The 22034-nt window shown below is 45.7% G+C and overlaps 2 protein-coding genes across 6 annotated transcripts; one reads left to right on the top strand and one right to left on the bottom strand.

Annotated features, from left to right (window-relative positions):
* Positions 1–72: 72 nt before the first annotated feature.
* zbtb49 (zinc finger and BTB domain containing 49) lies at positions 73–10123 on the bottom strand. 4 transcript variants are annotated; one of them, XM_076987777.1, is made up of 9 exons: positions 10037–10123; positions 9313–9477; positions 8987–9143; positions 5240–6332; positions 5041–5087; positions 4888–4961; positions 2893–2975; positions 2601–2762; positions 76–2231 (listed from the first exon to the last, which is right to left on the bottom strand). In XM_076987777.1, exons 2-9 carry the CDS (start codon positions 9462–9464, stop codon positions 1438–1440), a joined length of 2562 nt encoding a protein of 853 aa, XP_076843892.1. In that variant the 5' UTR covers positions 9465–9477; positions 10037–10123; the 3' UTR covers positions 76–1437. The 4 variants fall into 4 exon arrangements, with proteins under 4 accessions (XP_076843899.1, XP_076843892.1, XP_076843884.1 ...); XM_076987769.1 differs by lacking the exon at positions 10037–10123 and adding an exon at positions 9970–10022; XM_076987784.1 differs by lacking the exon at positions 10037–10123 and having other exon boundaries at positions 73–2231; positions 8987–9091; positions 9313–10026.
* On the top strand, positions 10064–18602 carry lyar (Ly1 antibody reactive homolog (mouse)). Of its 2 annotated transcripts, XM_076987810.1 has the most exons (9): positions 10064–10297; positions 10637–10788; positions 10869–10983; positions 11259–11366; positions 12197–12280; positions 13091–13439; positions 15661–15714; positions 16158–16243; positions 18332–18598. In XM_076987810.1, the coding sequence occupies exons 2-9, from the start codon at positions 10667–10669 to the stop codon at positions 18464–18466; spliced, it is 1053 nt and encodes a 350-aa protein (XP_076843925.1). In that variant the 5' UTR covers positions 10064–10297; positions 10637–10666; the 3' UTR covers positions 18467–18598. The 2 variants fall into 2 exon arrangements, with proteins under 2 accessions (XP_076843925.1, XP_076843932.1); XM_076987817.1 differs by lacking the exon at positions 10064–10297 and having other exon boundaries at positions 10304–10788; positions 12242–12280; positions 18332–18602.
* Positions 18603–22034: the final 3432 nt, after the last annotated feature.

Consider the following 22034-nt stretch of genomic DNA (forward strand, 5'->3'; position numbering starts at 1 on the left):
GGATGTGCATAAAGGTGTATTGCGTCTAAATAAAAGAGCACAACGGGATATTCAGGTTGTAAAGATTGTGAAAGGTATTATTGGATATTATTTGATACCTTTTATTACGATTTAGTTATCAATCTACGTTCCAACTCTCACCTATGGTCACCTTTGGTTAGTGACCAAAAGAATGAGATCACAAATACAACCAGGTGAAGTGAGTTTTCTCCACAGGGTGTCCCGGCTCGCACTTAGAGATCAGGTGTGTAGTACGGTCATCCGGGACAGACTAGGAGTAGAGACGCTGCTTCTCCATGTGTAGAGGAGCCAACTGAGGTGGTTGGGGGATCTGGTCTGGATGCCACCTGGACGCCTCTGTGGTGAGGGGCATGTCCTAGAAGACCCAGGACACGCTGGAGAGATTATGTCTCTCAGCTGTGCTGGAAATGCTTTGGTATCCCCCATAAGAGCTGAGGTGGTCAGGGACCTATTTTATCAAGAACATTACGATGCATTACAACACTGAGAAATACCATAAATACTAAATTTTTTTGAGTCCTACCCATTGCTGTCCTGACGTCTGTGGCTGTGATTGAGCTGAGATGATGATCTGGCCCTTAGGACCCATGAGAACACAGTGAACCATCTAGTGGAAGGTGATGAACACCCCAGGGTGTCAGTCTACACAGAGAACAGCGTGTCTGGACCTTAAACGTGAGGTCTATATCAGTGCCTAGTACACCTGAATCAGCATTCAACACCACTGAAGCCTCGTTGAATTGCACATGGCCCACCAAACTAGTTTTAGAATGGCAGCAGTTTGTATAATGATTGTGATGTTTTCTTCCATTGCGTTTCCTGACCAATCTGTCTCTCTTTCTGTCTGTCTCTCTCTCTTTCTCTCTCTGGTCCAGACCGAGTTAAAGCGTTAGCTGAAACGATGTGCTTTGGTAATTATCCCAGTTTCACTGGTTGCTAGGCTACAAGCCAGTGCTCAGGGAGGGTGCAGTAGAGGACACACTGCCGTCACTGTAAGGATGTTATGAGGTGAAGTCAGTGTAACTCAACGTTAGTTCACTATAACCTGTCAGGATGGGTAGGAGAGGTGTGTGTATGTGTGTGTGTGGTACTTCAAGGCTCCAGAGTCCAGACACAATGTACAGTACAAACAGTGTGGATTAAATAATAAGAAGGCAGGATGGGTTTAATTTAATTTTAACTAAGGGTTTAACTTTTAATTAAAACAACCTGCATGTTCACATAAACCAGTCATGGGAGCCAAAACCTCCTTATGTACTGTATGTCTGTATTTCTTCAGAGATCTTCTTTGTGCTCACTGTGGATACAGCTGCTTTGTGCAGTGGGAATGTGTACGGACTCACAGCTGTACGGGGAACTCACACACTCACTGGTCCACGTCACTGTCACTCACAGCTGTCCTGGGAACTCACACACTCACTGGTCCATGTCACTGTCACTCTGCAATGTCTTCATAGCCAGCCCCCACAGTGCACCACTGGAGCAGAACCCCTCCGAGCTCCTGTAGGGGACACTGTGTGCCTGAGAGGTGCCGGTGCTGTTACTCCTGCTGGCCAGTGGGGGGCAGCAGTGGGTCTCTGTAATCAACCCAGGTGCCCGCAGTGAGACAGCAGAGTCAGAAAGGGTTTGAGTTTTGTCCTCCTCACCACAGGAGGTAAAGGGGGGGGAGGTCTTTACAGGAGAGGGAGACACCTTGGGAGATATAGACAGGGATTTAGCAGGAGGGGGTGTGGCAAGCAGATGGTGCGGCACGGCGGAGTGCAGTTCTGAGAGAGAGGGGTGTGGGGTGGAGAGTGTGGGGGAGGACACGAGGGCGGGGCCAGCTGCAGTGGGATGGCAGGCACTTGCAGGAGGCACTGCTGAACTGGGCTGCAGAAGGGGGCGGAGCTGAGACCCGGTCCAGCTAGAGCACGCGGGCCCGTCTGTGTCCTGTAGAGGGAGTGCCTCAGGTCCGGGCGTCTGCGTGGTCCCGTCTGCTCCGGCCGTCTGTGCGGTTCTGTCTGCTCCAGGCCTCGCAGCAGGTGCGTCTGGTCCAGGCGTCTGCGCAGGCGCGTCTGCAGCGACTGCAGGCTTGCAGTGGGAGGCCCGATGACGGCGCAGAACTGCCGTGCGCGTGAAACCTTTTCCACATACGTCACACACGTACGGACGCTCGCCCGTGTGTGAACGCATGTGTCGCTGTAGGTCACCCGATCCAGCAAAAGACTTACCTGTAAACACACGTGCACACTTACTTCAGAGTAGAAGAAATCACTACGAGTGTAACTGTACACAGAAGGTTTTGGTTCTCACTACAGATTAGACATCACACTCCAGTACAAGTTTAGTACAATGTAGAAATAAGCAACCCTCCCAAATGCATAATGCTATGTTGTCCATTATTCTGAACAGCAGTGCAGTTACAGTAGAGTAGTACAGCGCCCCATAAGCTGACCGATGCAGGCTGCAGCGTACTGAGCAGAATGGCTGACCAGGGCCATATTCCTGTAGCTCGTGTGCCGTGTCAGCTTAGGATTAACATGTCCGCTTAATAAAGGCGTGTAAAGTAGCATTAGTGTGCGCCTGAGTGCATGACTCACCACACGTCTGGCAGCAGTATGGCTTCTCTCCCGTGTGTGTCAGTGTATGTTTGAGCAGTTTCCTCTGCATGTTGAATGACTTGCCGCACTGCTCACAGGTGAACTCTCTCTCTGAGGTGTGCGTCTTCTTGTGCTCCTTCAGATTGCTGAAATTACTAAAGCCTAAAACCAAACACACACACTATAGACTACACAATTCTCAGAAGATCAGAATAATCATTTTTAATATTAAGTATACTTTCTAGGTGCTGTTTGTAAAGATCCACGTGTGTGTTTGCGTGTTGGTACTGACCTCGTCCACATATGTCACACAAGTGAGGTCGAGCTCCTGAGTGGATGATGACGTGACGCTGAACATCCCCCGACGCAGCGAAACTGGAAACACACACACACACACGTTTCTTCTCAACCCTCTACTGTTTTGCAGACAGATCGTGTCCTCGAGTTACTTCAGTCTGGATTTAGACCCCACCACAGCACAGAACCCATGCTGACCAAAGTAGTTGATTATAGTGCTATTACGCTGCCAATGCAGTTTACAAATGAAAAACGCGATTTACAAATACAAAACGCGATAATTGTAAATTCATATGTGACTCAAACAAATGCAAAGTAACTTTCTAATACATCACACAAACAAATGACACGAGGCTTTTGGCACACTTTTAGCAAGAGCGGATTCTGGCCAGATTTTCTCACAAATACACATTGACTCGTACAAATACATCACTCCTGAACCTCAACCATCGCATTTATCATTTGTAAATTGCATTATGTTTGTTTGCAAATAATATATTTACAGAATATGTCCTGTTCATTTACAACGTGTTGGCAACATAATAGTGCTCCATAGTTAATGGTTGGATTGATACCAATTTGTACTAGTAAATAATGAATTTTCAGAATGCACAAAAGTAAAATATGGTGTCCCACAAGGATCTGTATTGGGCCATATGTTATTCTCATATGCAACTGCTGGGCACAATCAATCATAGGCATGGTATTAGCTTCCATTGCTATGCAGATGATACTCAGTTGTAAAATCCTTTAATATGGTTGATGTCAATACTAAAATTGATAACTGTGTCCAGGAAATAAAAAACTGGATGGCATCGAATTTTCTTGTTCTAAATTCTGATAAGACTGAGGTGTTGCTTCTTGGACCTAAAGTTGCAAGAAGCAATTAATCTAATATTTCTCTTACCCTAGATGGTTTTTCAGGAGCACTTATATATAACGCAAAAAGTTTAGGTGTCACTATTGATTCGGCTCTTTCATTTGACACACACATATGCAAATTCATTAAGGCTGCATTTTTCCATTTACGTAATACTGCCAAGCTGAGACATTTACATTCGTTATCAGATGCAGAAAAACTAGTCCATGCTTTTATCTCATCAAGATTAGACTACCGTAACGGTCTTTTAATTTGATTTAATTTAATTTGAACATTTTATCAGATCAGTCCTACTCTCTCAGCATTGCACTGGCTTCTGGCTAAATATTGAATTGATTACAAAAATTCTTATGTTGACCTATATGGTCATGCCCCACAATATCTGAGTGAACTTATTGCACACCACAACGCATCTCACCTGCTGTTTCTCTTAGTTCCAAAAATTATCAAGATTACAGTTGTCTTGTTTAGAGCCCTCCGTTGGAACAGTCTTCCAATTCAAATCCAGGATTCAGACTCAGTTCCAATCTTTTAATATGGGCTTATGACTCACCTATTTAATCAAGCCTTCAGTTAATGTACTACATATGAAGGTATGGGGCACAGGGGCCCCAGTCATTGAGTCTTCTGGTTATCTGAGATGTAGATGAATCAGTAGATGTGCTGATGCCACCAGTGGACGTGCCAATATAGAACTATACATATGGGCTGCTACTAGCTGGGCCAGCCAGTGGAGGATGGGCTCCCAGTCTTGGTCCTCCCAAGGTTCCTTCCTAATCTGTCGCCCCTGCTTTGCTCATTAGATATCTGGACCCATGCATTTCTAAAGCTGCTTTGAGACAGCATACGTTGTTAAAAGCACTATATGACTAAAACTGATGACACTCTGATGCAGTGAAACAAATATACACATGCACTCCATGATGTAATAAAACAATTTCACTTACGCTTACACACACACACACACACACACACACACACACACACACACACATGTCTTCACTCTCACTTACACACACACCCATAACCACTCACACCCGTCACACAAACCCGTCTTCACTCTCTCACACACAGCCTTCACCACACACACACACCCGTCTTCACTCTCACCTCTTCCCACAGAGTTCACATATGTACGGTTTCTCGCCGGAATGTCTGCGTAGGTGCGTCTGCAGATTTCCTGCCTACACACACACACACTGTGTTAATGTATGAATGAACGTGTGTTAATGCAGTGACCAGACTTCTGTAATCCTGTCCCACCTGAGAGAAGTTCTTCCCACACACATTACACTGGAAAGGCTTCTCACCTGTGGAAAAACACTAAATTAACAAATATTCATGATACTTTTTTCAGACATCAAGGTTGTGCCTATGTCTGTGTTGGGTACAGATAACTTGTGAGGAAGTGTTTCTGGTGTGAGCACTTCTGTGTGTGTGTGTGTGTGTGTGTGAGTCTCACCAGTGTGTGAGCGTTTGTGAAGCTCCAGGTTGCTGGGGTGTTTAAAGGTTTTTCCACATACTTCACAACAGTATTTATTACTGTTTGCGGCCCCTGGCCCCACTCCTGCCCCCTCTGAGGATGCGTCTGGCTGGGGCGTGGTGGAGGGACATGCAGTGAGCTCTGCTGCTTCCTCTGGCTCTGAGAGGCTGTGCTTGTGGGGTGCGTCTGCACAGAGCTGGGCAGGCTGGCTCTGGGGCTCCACCTGCTGGCCTCTTTCTGCACTGCAGCTTTCAGTCACTGTGCTTTGCCCCGTCTCTTCTTCTAGAACAGGCTGGGAACGAAGGTAGTTGAACTTTTTTAGGTACACGGTTTTTTTAGGGCGCAAGGGCCGTGGGGCTGTGGGGCTCCTCCCACCCCCGCCTGCAGGTGGCGACTGTGCGCTAGGGGCAGGGGATCCCACCGCGTTCAGTGGCTCGGGACACGTGGCCATCGGAGTGGAGAAGGACCCAGGGATGCCGGCACCACACACCAGAGTCTGCGACATCACGGACTCGACAGGATGAGACAACGCCGAGCTTCCTGAATGAGACGACCCAGTGGGTCCTGACTGGCCAAGGTTGGCTGTGGATGTGGGTGCGTTCTGGAAGGTCTCATTGGCTGCATTTGCAGGTGCATTTTGTAGCGTTTGACTGTTGCTTCCCGTGTTATAGTGTTCCTCCACCACAGGGGGGCAGTGTGCATGGCTCAGATCAGAAGTCCCATTCTGAGCAGCAGTCTCTTTGAAATATTGTTTATTGTAAAAATTCCTGAGTTTATAACCATGCAGAGGTTGCCTCTCTGACAGTGATGACATGTTATTGGCTGTCTCCACGGTGATAGATGGTGGGGCTGGCTGGGGCCGCTTGCAGGGGGCAGGATCTGTGTCTTGTGGGAGGAGCAGGTGTTTGTGTAGGTCAGCAGGGGCACAGGTCAGGTCTGGCTCAGGGGGGAAAGAGCTTCCCAGGACACAGTCCTGCTCATGAGACAGCAGTGTGGTCAGAGAAGGCGGAGCTTCTCCAGGGAGAGGGCAGGGCTTCAGATACGCAGTACACATGTTCAGGATGTTGGACACCTGTAACCAAAGACAAATACTGTATCACACACAAGGTGGAGCGTAGCTGAGGACAATCAGTTCAGTTTTTTAATATGTTAAATTGTGACTTTGCTCTTGTAAGACACTCCTGCTGGTGTATAGTGATTCTTAGCAAGCTCACAAACAAACAACTCCCACAGTAACACATGACGATAAATGGGTGAAGACAACTCATCCTTTTGTGCCAGTTATTGCAGTGGATGTTAATACATTTATCACTTGTAGATCAGCTGCAGCTACAGTTCCATGGTTAAGATCTGAATATTTGCTTATTTCGCTACTGATGAACACGTCGATATCTTTGGCTACAATTATACAAAATATATACACACTGTTTAATTTATTGGGTAAGTCACACTGAAGGAATTCTTGTTGTCTTAACATTATATTGTTTATAGGCTAGTGTGTCCACTCTCTGAACAGGTAAAACATGAAAAAAATAACATATATGATTCCCCTAGGAAAACCACAGTTATGAAAACATTTACAGTTGTGATCAAATTTATTCAACCCCCAATGCTGCGAAGGGTTTTATGGAATTCAGTGCACATTTGTAATTGTGTTCATAATGAAATCTTACAAGGACTTGTTAAAGAACTAAATGCAACTAAGATAGCATCAAATTTTTTTTGTCATAAAGTATTAAATGGCCTTTTTGTGATTTCTTCATTGACACAATTATTCAACCCCTTTACGACTACCACTCCTAAGAACAGAGGTTCATTCCAGTGTTTTCCATCAGGTATTGAAAACATCTGTGGATGTCAACGAGCAGCAATCAAGCATGATAAGCACCAATTAGGCAGATTTAAAAGGACTGTGATACTCAGCTCCTTCTAGACATCTACTGGTGTGTTTCCAAGCATGGTGAAGGCAAGAGAATTGTCCCAGAAGACAAGAGAAGAGGTTATTGCTCTTCACAAGAATGGCAATGGATATAAAAAGATTGCGAAGTTGTTAAATATTCCAAGAGACACTATCGGAAGTATCATTCGCAAGTTCAAGTTAAAGGGCACAGTGGAAACGTTACCTGGTCGTGGCAGAAAGAAGATCCTGATCGCGACTGCTGTGCGCTACCTGAAGCGTAATGTGGAGAAAAATCCCCGCGTGACTGCTAAGGAACTGAAAAAAGACCTGTCAGATGTGGGCACTGAAGTTTCAGCTCAGACAATAAGGCGCGCACTGCATAACGAAGACCTCCATGCCAGAACGCCCAGACGCACCCCCTTGCTGACTCCAAAGAACAAGAAAATTCGACTGCAGTATGCCAAAAGTCATGTGGACAAGCCACAAAGGTTTTGGAACAGTGTACTGTGGTCAGATGAAACTAAATTAGAACTGTTTGGGACAATGGACCAGCGCTATGTTTGGAGAAGGAAGAACCAGGCTTATGAACAAAAGAACACCTTGCCTACTGTGAAGCATGGCGGGGGGTCAATTATGCTTTGGGGCTGTTTTGCTTCTAATGGTACAGGAAAGCTTCAACGTGTGCAGGGTACCATGAATTCCCTTCAGTACCAGGAGATCTTGGAGGAAAATGTGATGGAGTCAGTCACAAACCTGCGGCTTGGGAGACGTTGGACCTTCCAACAGGACAATGATCCGAAGCACACATCCAAGTCCACTAGAGCATGGTTGAACATGAAAGGCTGGAACATTCTAGAGTGGCCATCGCAATCACCAGACTTAAATCCAATTGAGAACCTCTGGTGGAACCTAAAGAAGGCAGTTGCAGTGCGCAAGCCTAAGAATGTGACTGAACTGGAGGCTTTTGCCCATGAAGAATGGGCTAAGATACCCATAGGTCGCTGCAAGACACTTGTGTCAAGCTATGCTTCACGCTTGAAAGCTGTCATAACTGGAAAAGGATGTTGTACTAAGTACTAAAAAATAATGTCACTAGGGGGTTGAATAAAACTGATAATGATGTGAGCACAGTAAAGACATTTGTGGTTATTCCATCATAAATATTATGTTATGTTTGTCTAATTTATAAGTGCCTCTTTGATATAATTGTAAATAAGATGACTGAAATGATCAAAATCAATGTCAAACTGGCCAAAACACTTTATTTCAGTGGGGGTTGAATAAATTTGATCACAACTGTATTTCCATACTTTTCTAGAGTAAGGCTTTATTGTCACTACAAACATGCTTAAGTCTGAGTCCGTAGGTTTATAGGTGGTGGCATTTAAACAAGAATTTGTAAAAATGCACTGAAACATCCAAAAAGGTTTTAATTGTGCCAGTATGTGCTATATTCTAGTATGGGCTATATTCCAGTATGGGCTATACTCCAGTATGGGCTATACTCCAGTATGGGCTATATTCCATGTGTATTCAAGAATGAACAGTTAGAGCTCTTCTAATGTTCATGTAGCAATGCCAAAAGATTTCACCAATGTATCTCAGAAATCTTAAGGGTACAATTCTAGTATATTGCTCAAAAATGTAAGTGTAATCCTACAAAGAGGCCGGGCATAAGATGGTCCCATTATAAAACACACACTGACTGCTATGAGCGCCATGTTCTATGTTGGTGTGCAGAATGTATACTACAAGTGCCTATATCTGGAAACCTTGTGTACTTCACCAGTGTACTTGTGCACTACATCACTGAGTGAGTGAGCTACCTGCAGACACTGTGCGATGTGCAGCAGCGTGTGTGCGTTGTCCTGGTTCAGCTCCAAGTGAGACGTGTACATGTAATCCAGAATTTGCCCAATGCCGCCCACATCCTGAATGGCCAGATGAAACACATCATTCTTTAAAGAATTCTGGAACAGAGACCTTAGGGGGAAAGGCGCGCACACACACACAGACACACACACACACACAATTTTATGTCAGTCCTTGATACAAAAACCTTGTATCAGGCCGCTGTATACAACACTAGGATCTCTAATTCATAAAAAGAAAAGGAAACACACACACACACATATCAGTGTACTCCAGTTACCTGAAGTAAGGGCTGAACGCAGCCAGCACGTTCTTGTGGGCTTTGAAGCAGACGCCCTTCACCACCAGCATGCAGTCACACAGCAGGCCCTGGATACGCTGCTCCTGCAGCTCCTGGAGGAGATACGCGCTGTGGCTGTACAGTCCGTCCATCACCGCACCCTGCCTGCCACACACACACACACACACACACACACACACCCACCCACACAGACACATGCACATAAAGACCCAACACAGACACACACAAACACGCACACACACACACACACACACAGACTCAACACAGACACCCACCCACACAGACACATGCACACACAGACCCAACACAGACACACACGCACACACACACATGCGCGCGCGCGCACACGCGCACACACACACACACACACACACACACACACACACACACACACACACACACCACGAGGTTAAACCCCACACTGGGCTCACACTCCCAGTGAGCTGCATGGTGAATGCACGTTTCTGAAGTCACGCGTTCAGAGTTACATTATTTTGCGTTGTCCACACTTAAGACTTCACAACTTTACACGATGCAGGAACAACCGAATACTAACGTAAAGCTAAACGATTCAAAGCGTAATTAAAAACATCAGACAAACCCAACGTTGTTTATTGAGTACGATAAGACACACACATGTAGTATCCGCGCATGGACGCGGAGTAGAAGAGTAAATATGTCAGTGTTGTTAAAACCTCCTCACCTTCACTCCGGACGACGGACGCCGCGGACCCGCCGCGTCACTTCCGCTTTAGGCGTCGCCACGTTACAGTGATGCGCTAGTCTGAGCGATGTGAGAAACACTGGGATATGTACATGTACTTACTTTAGTGAAGTAAAGTGTACTTTAGTGAAGTAACGTGTACTTTACGAACGCGTCACGAGGTTTGTAAGGCTGAATATTGTCTGCGAGGAGGCGGCTGTTATGGAACCATAGGTGAGGTGCTGTGAGGCTGCACGGAAGGTAAATACCGGTGCACTCCACTGCCGGCGTGGTCTCGCGTTCAGAACTTTTCTGGTTTTGACCAGGACCGGATATATTTAACTAGACAAATAACGCGGGTGACTCTGGTGTAAATCGGCTACTTTTCTGACTTGACATTAAAAGACAACAGGAAAGGTGCAGAGAGTATTGAGCCAGGCCGTTAGTTTAATAAATGAGAGTTGCCTCTCTGAACAGAACTAGGTAGTTTATGTTTCGGAACCGTCCTGACTTGGTCTGATCCGTGATCTGTACCGGACATCACTGCGGTACTGAAGGTCACACATCGGACACATCGGTTAGTCCAGTTAATGTTAATAGTGTTTCAGGGTTGAGTTTGGCTGGACCACGATGGTGTTTTTTACCTGCAACGCGTGCGGCGAGTCTCTGAAGAAAGCGCAGGTGGACAAACACGTGAACGTGTGTCGGGCCTGCAGAGTTCTGTCGTGCATCGACTGTGGAAAAGACTTTTTGTAAGAATGCACCTTTCTGTTTTATTATGTAATAGTACAATAGATGATGTCTCCATTCACTTCAGTGCGTTATTACACAGGGGGGAAGACTACAAGAACCACGTGAGGTGCGTGAGTGAAGACCAGAAGTACGGAGGGAAAGCGCACGAGGCCAAGGCCAACAAGGGCGACGTGAAACAGCAGCAGTGGATCCAGGTACGCGCACTACTGCACTTACGTGTGCGCGCGCTGCACCAGCTTCTCCCAACAACACTGATAGGTCATGGATGACTGAAGGAGTGCCGCACTGAACACGCCGTCTCTCATTCAGGATGAGCATTACTTTACGATACGTATGGCAATCAGAGCCTCGGTTAACACGGTGTAACTGAACCTTCTGTAGAGGTCTGATGAAACGGTTGTAACAGTATGTGTGTCTGTGTGTGCATACCACTGTATGTATACGCCCCTGTTCATAATATTTACTGTAGAGAATCCAGGAGGCCACGAATAAACCCGGGATTGAACCCAAACTGAAGGAGGTGCTCAGTCAGGTGAGCTCCTACCAGAACATCCCCAGGAAAAAGGCCAAGTTTCAGGTACTGGAACATACAGTTTTGTGTGTTTTATCCTCTCACTGGCCATACATTAACTAAAGCAGGTTGACTGCTGTGTGTATCCTTGCAGGGAAACTTTGAAACTTTGCTATATTGCCAGTTAGATTTGAGGTATAAAGTGATGTTGGGCCAGGCTAAAATCAGGTTGCTCTCATAGGGAGGGGCCTGTTCATTAATATGCATTTGGTATTTCTCTGCCTCACCATCAAAAAGGCCTTCAATAAGCCTCAGAAAGTGCCCCTTTGAATCTATTAATCTATATGCCCACTTATCAGTATGCCTTGTTGCTAGTTGTGATGTGTGAGATTACCATGGCTTTTGCCAAAATCAAATGCTCCTCACACACAAGATGTATTGAAACATCTTGTCTGTGGTAATTAAACCCTAAAACATGTGCTAGTATTTCTTCATCTGAATAATTTGTGTGCTATCACAGTGTCATGCTCTTTAATTTTCAGTTAAAATCATTGAGTCTCTCTAAAAATAGGTTTGCCTTACAGTAGAAATGTAGACTAAATCAGTTATGTACACATTGCATACAGCCACAATGAATTGAAATACTTTACAAAAGGAATATTTAATTATATTTTAATAGTATACACAATATCAGTGTGGGAAACAACTCTTAAATGTATGATCGCATGCTTATGCATCCATCTCTGTAAAATAAAGTGTGCAGCAAACATGCATCATGATTGCTCCCTTTATGAGTAACTAACTTCAGCCGCCGAATAAGGAGCTATGAATGAGTAACTAAATTCAGCATTGTAGCGTTGAGTGTGTTAATGAGCCAATTTTTATATGTTGTGCAGAACTGGATGAAGAACAGTTTAAAGATCTTTAACCCCAACCTACAGGACCAGGTGTGGGAGATCTTCTCAGCCAACATCAACAGCGTGAGTAGCTGACCCTGCTCTCTCACACTCATGCACACTATATATACTATATATTTATATTATGTTCTATAAAAATGTATTTAAGCCTGTTTTCAAGTGTTAAGGTAATTTAAATTTTAAAGGACATATATTTGTGTGTGTGTGTATACACTAGGGTGATGACTTTTATACAACCTCATTTCCCTGTATCATAATTTGATGAGCTTTCATTTAAGATTAAATAAAATATTACATTCAAGGCAATTTGATAAAAAAAAAACCTCATGCACAAAATGATTTTAAGAATTTTATTTATTAGCTTTTTGGCCAAATTCACTGTAAGCAGATACAAAATTGAACACAAGCTGTAGAGTCACATGCGTACAACATTATATAGGATCATCAAACGCACAAGGAAGTCAAATATTCAAGATAATGTCATTAGAAAGGATGAATCTCAGTGGGAGGCGCACAGCGTTATACCATGTTCTGGAAAATTCTATGCATTTCTTTGCTACATAAATTATTGCACAAGTCTGTTTCATGACTTGTTATATACAGTGTGTGTAATGCGTCATGCCTTTATGCTATTGAGTAACGCGTCTTTGATCAAGAGTGGTCTAACTGCTTTTACCAATTCGTAAATGTCTGCTTCACACACACATGCTCACTCACACACATGTACACATGCATTCACACACACACACACACACACACACACACACACGTACACATGCATTCACACAAACACAGACGTGTTCACATATGCACATGTGCACATATGCACATTTACACACACACGTTCACTGTGATGTCATTTCCTGTATGCAGCAACAACCCGAAACCAAACCTGAGCCAGAGAAGAACAAAGCGTCCTATCCTCTTCCTCCTCCTCGTCCTCCTCAGACCTTGCAGCAGGAGTTAGAGGAAGAAACCAGCCAGAAGAAAAAGAACAAGCGTGAGAGAAAAGAGGAGCGACAGAAAAAGAACACCAAGAAGCCAAAAGTGTACAGCAGCAAGGAAGATGAGAACGAAAAAGGGAGGAATGGTGAGATTGACTCTGACAAACGGCAGAAGAAGAAAAGGAAGAAAGAGGTGGAGGAGAATGGAGAGGACAGACAACATGTGGAGGAAAAACTGACAAACCAACCGAAAAAGCTCAAAAGAGAGGAATGTGAAGGTAATGCTCACAACACACAGGGGAGTGAGTGTTCCCATGTTGGGACCAAAGCTGAAAGAATTTGAATAATTTCTCTATTGTCATTGAAACATGAGAGTTGGGTGCAATCCACACGTATTGCAAAGTGAATGTTACTGGTCTTATGTAGTGATATTTAAAGCTGGGGGATAGAAACTCTTGAGTCCGTTTGTCCTTGTTTTGATGTCTCTGTTTCTTCTGCCTGACGGTTGCAGTTAGAACAGATGGTGACCAGGGTGGTGTGTGTGTACTTCGTGATGTTGTGTGCTGAATGTAGCTGGTGGTCTGGGTGGGTCCGTGCAGTGAGGATGACTGTGGCTTCAGCATTCTCCATAATTCTGATATGGTAACTGATATGGGTCCAGGGTGCGTGGTAGGAATTAAGTGTTGTGACTCTGGCCCGTAGTAGTTGAGACTGTTAATGCAGGACTTTTTGGGCAGTGGGACTATGGTGGAGGACTTCAGGCAGTGTGAAATGCAGGACTAGTATAGGGACCCATTAAAGGTCCCAGCCAACTTGCACGGTCCGGAGACAGATGGTCTGCAGCCATCTTTTGGTTAGTCGTGCACCTCCACACGCACCTCCCCTCCTCCACACTGAGGAGGAAGTTGGAGTGAAGCTGTTCCTTGTATACACTTGGCTCCTCTGCCATCATCCTCAGCGTTTCCAAAGTCTCCCCTGAAGTTGGTGAGGTGCAGGACCTCCTGCCAGGCCTGGTTGTTGCTGTCCAGGTGGTCATTATGTAATCTTGGTCTTCCTGACGTGTTCAGGTTGGCCCAGGTCGTGCTGGAGAGGCCCATCACTAGACCTGGACCAGCGTTTCTCTCCTTTAGCAGCTGCTGGTCCTTCAGAGCCTCTGATTGGTGGAGACTCTGATGCATTTATCCTCTGTAATAGTGTCTTAATGTAGCATAAGACAGTGTCTGAAAACATCTCCAGGTCCTGGTGTTCAAAAACAAAACCTAGCTGTTTCTGTTAAGGCTCCAACCAGCCAGGTTCAAACAGTCCTGATGGTGGTACCAGCAGTTTTCCAAGAGCAGGAACGTGTGGTCTGACCGATCCAGGTGTGCTAGCGGTTTAGCCTTGTAGACACGCTTGATGTTTGTGTAGACCTTGTCCAGTGTGTTTGCTCCTCTGCTAGCCCCCTTTCATGCTGGTACAGGAACGTTCGGAGAACGTTATCATGATCACAGTAATCTCCCTGGGAAGGTAAAGTGGTCCGCATTTAAGTCACTTACTTCAGATCTGGGGAGCAGTGGCTATATTACTGTTGTTATGGACCTACACACATAACCCCCTCTGCTCATATCAGAGTCATTGGTCCTATAATGGTGCTGTGTGCTAACAGCAGGCAGAGAGCAGAGTTTTTAATCCTATAATAAATCCTAGAATACAGCTCAAATAATACATTGTTGCATGTTGGTGCTTGTTGACTTAACTGACATGTTTATGTTACTGTCCTTGCTTTTCTTACTTTTATTTTATATGTATATTGTCACATTCTGATTGGATAGTTTTTATGGCATATATTTTATGACTAACAGCAGTTATTTCAAGTAAACCTTCAGAACATGCTTGTGAGGGTTGTGTGTGTCTGGGCATAATGTGGAGGTTATGTCTGTCTGGGGGTGACGTTCAATAGTTTTAGAAGTTTCAATTATTTTTTCTTCTTTTGCTGTGTGGTTTTGTCTGCACTTCAGATGGCTGAATGCAGACCTGCTTCCCCAGGTCACTGAGTGCAGACCTGCTTCCCCAGGTCACTGAGTGCAGACCTGCTTCCCCAGGTCACTGAGTGCAGACCTGCTTCCCCAGGTCACTGAGTGCAGACCTGCTTCCCCAGGTCACTGAGTGCAGACCTGCTTCCCCAGGTCACTGAAAGCAGGGTGAAGATATCAGAAACATTGTTTGCCTACATGTAATAACCGTTTTAAGGCTTCTGATTGGTCAACCTGCCCTTGAAAATGCTTCAGTGTGTTTTTGCGTTTTAGTGTGGTTTGTGGTGAGTTTTTTTTTTTTACACAGTGCTTGTGCAGACTAATGCGAAGAAAAACACTTTATTTTAAATTACCTGCCTACATGTGGACTCAGTGGACTCTGTTTAATTTGATGTTGATTATTGGGTTGGGAGTGTTGGGGAGCATCGCTTGGTCACAGCGTCACTCTGAAGTCACCTGATTTGTCTTGACTGTGTCTGACCATCAGGAGGCACAAACATGGAGGAAGATGAGGATGAGGAGGAAGGCTCCAGTAGTAAAGGTGTGTACTGATGGCACTGAAATGCACGACAGTGAGCTACATGGTTTACGGAAAAGCTCCACACAGCATTGCCCTAAAGGACAGGTGGTGTTCAGAAAGCAATGTTACATATAATAATATGTTGGACACTAGAGGACAGTGTTGTCACTCAATCCCTTACATTACGCATCAGTGTACAAAAGCAGTTCTTATGAATATTGTACAAAATAGACCAGTATAAAGGTAGCATGATGCATTCATACAGCAGACCTGGCTGCTTTAGGGATTCAGCATTGTGTGTGTGTGTGTGTGTGTGTGTGTGTGTGTGTGTGTGTGTGTGTGTGTGTGTGTGTGTGTGTGTGTGTGTGTGTGTGTGTGTGTGTGTGTGTGTGTGTGTGTGTGTGTGTGTGTGTGTGTGTGTGTGTGTGTGATTGCTTTACCCCCTTTTGTTGTTCTAAAAAAAGGAAAGTTTAACTGGAGGGGCACAATGAAAGCAATTCTACGACAAGTACCAGACGAAGGTCTCGCTCTCAAGAGGCTCCGAAAGAAGGTGAGAAGCACTACACCATCTACCCCAGTACCTCAGCTGCACCATCTACCCCAGTACCTCACCTGCACCATCTACCCCAGTACCTCACTTGCACCATCTACCCCAGTACCTCACTTGCACCATCTACCCCAGTACCTCAGCTGCACCATCTACCCCAGTACCTCAGCTGCACCATCTACCCCAGTACCTCACCTGCACCATCTACCCCAGTACCTCACCTGCACCGTCTACCCCAGTACCTCAGCTGCACCGTCTACCCCAGTACCTCAGCTGCACCGTCTACCCCAGTACCTCAGCTGCACCGTCTACCCCAGTACCTCAGCTGCACCGTCTACCCCAGTACCTCACCTGCACCGTCTACCCCAGTACCTCACCTGCACCGTCTACCCCAGTACCTCAGCTGCACCGTCTACCCCAGTACCTCAGCTGCACCGTCTACCCCAGTACCTCAGCTGCACCGTCTACCCCAGTACCTCACTTGCACCGTCTACCCCAGTACCTCACTTGCACCGTCTACCCCAGTACCTCACTTGCACCGTCTACCCCAGTACCTCACTTGCACCGTCTACCCCAGTACCTCACTTGCACCGTCTACCCCAGTACCTCACCTGCACCGTCTACCCCAGTACCTCACCTGCACCGTCTACCCCAGTACCTCACTTGCACCGTCTACCCCAGTACCTCACTTGCACCGTCTACCCCAGTACCTCACCTGCACCGTCTACCCCAGTACCTCACCTGCACCGTCTACCCCAGTACCTCACCTGCACCGTCTACCCCAGTACCTCACCTGCACCGTCTACCCCAGTACCTCACCTGCACCGTCTACCCCAGTACCTCACCTGCACCGTCTACCCCAGTACCTCACCTGCACCGTCTACCCCAGTACCTCACCTGCACCGTCTACCCCAGTACCTCACCTGCACCGTCTACCCCAGTACCTCACCTGCACCGTCTACCCCAGTACCTCACCTGCACCGTCTACCCCAGTACCTCACTTGCACCGTCTACCCCAGTACCTCACTTGCACCGTCTACCCCAGTACCTCACTTGCACCGTCTACCCCAGTACCTCACTTGCACCGTCTACCCCAGTACCTCACTTGCACCGTCTACCCCAGTACCTCACCTGCACCGTCTACCCCAGTACCTCACCTGCACCGTCTACCCCAGTACCTCACCTGCACCGTCTACCCCAGTACCTCACTTGCACCGTCTACCCCAGTACCTCACTTGCACCGTCTACCCCAGTACCTCACTTGCACCGTCTACCCCAGTACCTCACTTGCACCGTCTACCCCAGTACCTCACTTGCACCGTCTACCCCAGTACCTCACTTGCACCGTCTACCCCAGTACCTCACTTGCACCGTCTACCCCAGTACCTCACCTGCACCGTCTACCCCAGTACCTCACCTGCACCGTCTACCCCAGTACCTCACCTGCACCGTCTACCCCAGTACCTCACCTGCACCGTCTACCCCAGTACCTCACCTGCACCGTCTACCCCAGTACCTCAGCTGCACCGTCTACCCCAGTACCTCACCTGCACCGTCTACCCCAGTACCTCACCTGCACCGTCTACCCCAGTACCTCACCTGCACCGTCTACCCCAGTACCTCACCTGCATGATCAACCACACTGCATCTCTTTTATCTACTACACAACACCACCTTCATAATTTCCACTACTACACCTTTTATATTTTATATACCTCTTTCATAATGTACCACAATGCACCACTGGCATTACATATTACACCTCCTTCATAAACTACCACACTACACCACCTACATAATCTACAATGCCACACCTACTTCATAATCTGATGCCACACCTACTTCATAAAACTTCATTTTAGTGTTAACAGGCTTCAGTACTTGTATTTAGTGTTGTTTATATTTGTAATAGTGTTTAAATGTCCAACAACTAATGAATCATTTCAAAATGTCCTGGAGAACATGCTTTAGGAATGATATTCCAAACATTATCCTGTGGTTACTTAAAAGCTAATGCGTTTACTGTGGCGTGTGTTGTGACGTGTGTGTGTGTGTGTGTGTGTGTGTGTGTGTGTGTGTGTGTGTGTCCAGGTTTTAGCAGCATATTATTCATTCCACGAAGATGGGAACTATAAATCAGAAGAGGAGCTTTATTCTATGTTCAACAAGAAGTTGAATTGTCCCAGGTTTAAGATCCTGAAAGACAAAGTCAGACTGGTTAAATAATGTTGAATGTACAACTACAGTGACCATGCACATGTAACTGAGAACTGTTTATGTATCACATTTACATTTCTTAAAATAAATGTAATTTTTTTATTCTTAAAAAATGAACAAATATGTTGCCTTTTTAAGCCAAGTGTACAACCATAAAAATAGACTAGCTTACAGCTCACAAATTTACAGTTATATGAAAAACAAGATAAAGGAAATTCTCAATTGTCAATTCTCCCATCTCAGATCTCCGTGTCTCTGTGGTCGTTTTTTCGTGCTTTGCTGCTCTTCCGGCCTGTTTCAGTCAGGGATTAAGAATGAGGTCTCTTCACAACAAACGTATCGGGTTGTTTAAACATTACAGTGCAACAATGCTGTTGTATATTCACCGCTATCTCTGGGCTTTTAAAAATCTCTTCATATAATATTTCAACTCTATGATCTTCCTCTTTTCCTTTTTTCTCCTTTCTTTCTTTCTTGTACTCCAGATTTGTGCTAACTGGCCATTTTAATCTGTAATCTGTCTAGATCAGATTTACGTAGTATCAGAAATGTAAGATTCCTGCTGCTGTGCGCCATCCGGCTATCAAACCATTTTTCTGTGGGACATGGTCGTGTATGCAGTTAAAGGAAAATGTAAAGGCAACAAAAACCTGATGGGGTTGGACACCAGTGACAGGAGCTAAGGGCAGCAACTGTACCAGGTCCTACAAGAGGCAACTACATGCCCTGACTACCAAAGAGCCAGCTGTTTGGAGCAGCACCCACCTTCAGATTCACTCCGCCACACCACCCTCTCCTTCAGAGGGTGGCAGTCTCCATCACGCTGCAATTACCTCCAGTGAACCCGGCGCTTCACACATACCAAGTGTCCCTCATGCAGCCACACTTTGAGCAACACCCGTGTTCCTCACTATGGGTTCACACTGGGTTGTCACATCCCCTCGCAGCAAAGGTAGGGTTCATTATCCATGGACACGCTCCGAACCATCCCTCTTCTCACACCATTTGTAATGAAGGCTGAAGGCAGCAAGCAACGGGGCCTACATATGGTAAATGCCCCAACCACCAAAGAGCCAGATCTCCGGCACCAGATTTTACCTCCCCTAGTGACTGCCTCCGTCAAATGCCCTAAAATGAGTACTTCTTAATGAAATGGGTATCTTTTCGGGATTAGGAGAGGGGGTAAAGGGGTTCGTAGAGTTGGAGTTGAATCCTAATGCACATTCCTGTGCTCCTGGGGCAGGGGGTCAGTTGGCCGCAACACAGAGCCTTCATACACGCTCAGCCCTGGTGCAGACTTACCACCGACTTCCACCTGGAGAATGGACTGCCTGTTACTTGCGTGGACACACACACTCACACTTGCCCGCCTATCGCTGGCGTATACGCACATACCCACTGAAATGACTGCGTGCTCCCTGAAGCGCCTGTAATCCGCACACGGTAAGGCTGATCTTGTGCTTACCTGAAATCATATAGGGTGGATTGAAGTATTAGTTTACTGCTGCTCCGGTACTACAGGGATTGGAGCGCCACTCTCTGGCTCACCGAGATGACTCGCTGATGCTTGGCTTAAATTCTCACAGCTCGCGGCCACAGTGGCAGACTTCAGTTCCTGGAGACCATCCGACCCCCTGAGCAGGGACACAATCGTATGGCTTGGACAGTTCTTTATGATCAGATCGAACCCTTGAGCAGGTACCCAATCGTACAGTTCGGCCAGTTATTTATGATAAGAGCAACTTGAGAGGAACAACAGTTCCTCCCCTTGAGGACGCATTAGTTGTGTTCTCCTTGACTTAAATTCTATTGACGCTTACCATTGAATACCCTTTTATTCCAGGGCTAGAGTTAAGAAAACAGGACATCAACTGAGTGATTATATGAAAGGCTAATAACCTCTAAGAATCTGGGACAAGCCAAAGATCTGTCTAGGACGAATCTGAACGGGCCTCCTCTCCCAGAGCGTTTATGGCTGCCAAACCCAATATGTGATTGCCAACCTCAGACGGTCCTGTCAGCACAGCATGGCTGTTTCTGGCTCTAGTTTTAAACAACTCAATCAATGGTGATGGTGTTTATTTTACCCGTACAAGTCCATACCAGCTCAAATGCGTCATAAAGAGAATTAATTGCTTCTGTGTTTGTCCAGAATGTTTTATGTTATTTAATATAATTGCGTGATTGTTGTTCGAAATAAAATTGGAGAAGCACACAATACTGGCTGCTAAAAACAGCAGTATTTGGTGAGAATCATTCTGTTCATTATTTCTAACCAACACTGTCCCAAATTAATCAAACTACAGGAGTGTTGGGGTAGGTTCAGGAGTCTTCCTGTGCAGTGTTAGGATAGGATAACACTATTGATCTCGTAGGAAATTGCAGTGAGGTTAGGTTCACTAGTCTCCCCGAGTAGTTATGGGCTAGGTTGAGCAGTTCCTCTGCACAGTGTTGGGTTAGATTCAGATGTTTGTCTGGGCAGTGTTGGGTTAGATCCAAGAATACAATATCCATCAGAGAGCTGAAGCTCTGACCTCTGAACTACCACTGCAGAGAACTGGAAAACAGAAATGTCCTAGTAGCCCTGGCTTAGAAGAACAGCAAAACACTGGAAATACAGACTAAACACAAAGTATTACTTGATGAATCTTTAATGTAAACTTTTAGTGACAGACTCAGCTGATAAATCTTGTAAAGGTCTTTCACCTGCTCAGGTGAGAATGTGATACTTAAAATAGGGGTGCAGAGGGCAGCAGACTGTTGAGGAACAATTCGAGTGTTGTTTGTTGCTGCTGAGTCATGGAGGAGATAAGGAGAGGTTCAGGGTAAGATGATCACAGTGCATCCTGATAGATGGATACGTTTCAGCGCTGGGTGCCGAATTCTGCTGGAATTGAACTTTTGATTAAGACAGTTTGGTTGACCCCATTTCACTGGTGCTGCTCTGTGGTCAGTGCTACTAGAGATCAGGGCACTGATTCTCCTCCAGCTCCACGTTTTTGCGCATTCAGGTAAAAACCACAAGAGTCAGCAAAAACCCTCCCTCTCTCCCTCCCTCCCTCCCTCTCTCCCTCTCTCTCTCCCTCTCTCTGTGCCATGCAGTTCAGGACTAAGTGTAGGTGGGTATGTAAAACTATACGTCTCTGATAAAGGTGCTCACAGACTGGTATTGTTCACCTCTGCATTGTTATAAAACATCTAAGAGACCAAGGGCCAGATCAGGTCTCCTGTGGGAAATGGAAAAAATATACATGGGGTTAATGTTTGTGAGTATCAAATTTGTTCTGGGGTTCAGGACTGTTCTAGGCTTTTTAATGGCTGACTCATGACAAAACACATAAGGGCCTGTTTTGTTTGTTTGTTTGTTAGCTTTTTTTAGTAGTACAAAAGGATGGAAAGAGCTAGTGAAGGTCAAAGAAGTGTAAAGTGTAGTTAAAGCAGGTCTTTGTGTATTGTATGTTCATTAGCACATAACAAAGCCCCTATTTTCACACTTTAACATCTAAAAGATTGACTAAATATCCTCCACAGAATACAGAAATGATACATAAAGTAGAAACAGAACATAAAGGAAGTC

This window comes from Brachyhypopomus gauderio, chromosome 2 (genome assembly GCF_052324685.1).
Source record: "Brachyhypopomus gauderio isolate BG-103 chromosome 2, BGAUD_0.2, whole genome shotgun sequence".
In the NCBI taxonomy this organism is placed as follows: Eukaryota; Metazoa; Chordata; class Actinopteri; order Gymnotiformes; family Hypopomidae; genus Brachyhypopomus; species Brachyhypopomus gauderio.

Excerpts from the sequence above, each read along its gene's own strand:
- lyar (XM_076987810.1), top strand. The coding sequence starts at position 10,667 with ATGGTGTTTTTTACCTGCAACGCGTGCGGCGAGTCTCTGAAGAAAGCG. Across the intron at positions 10,984-11,258 it reads AACAGCAGCAGTGGATCCAG|AGAATCCAGGAGGCCACGAA; the intron begins GTACGCGCACTA and ends TATTTACTGTAG. Across the intron at positions 15,715-16,157 it reads GGAAGGCTCCAGTAGTAAAG|GAAAGTTTAACTGGAGGGGC; the intron begins GTGTGTACTGAT and ends TTCTAAAAAAAG.
- zbtb49 (XM_076987760.1), bottom strand. The coding sequence starts at position 9,782 with ATGCAGCTCACTGGGAGTGTGAGCCCAGTGTGGGGTTTAACCTCGTGG. Across the intron at positions 9,144-9,312 it reads GCGTTCAGCCCTTACTTCAG|GTCTCTGTTCCAGAATTCTT; the intron begins GTAACTGGAGTA and ends TTTCCCCCTAAG. Across the intron at positions 4,962-5,040 it reads GTGGGAAGAACTTCTCTCAG|GCAGGAAATCTGCAGACGCA; the intron begins GTGGGACAGGAT and ends GTGTGTGTGTAG.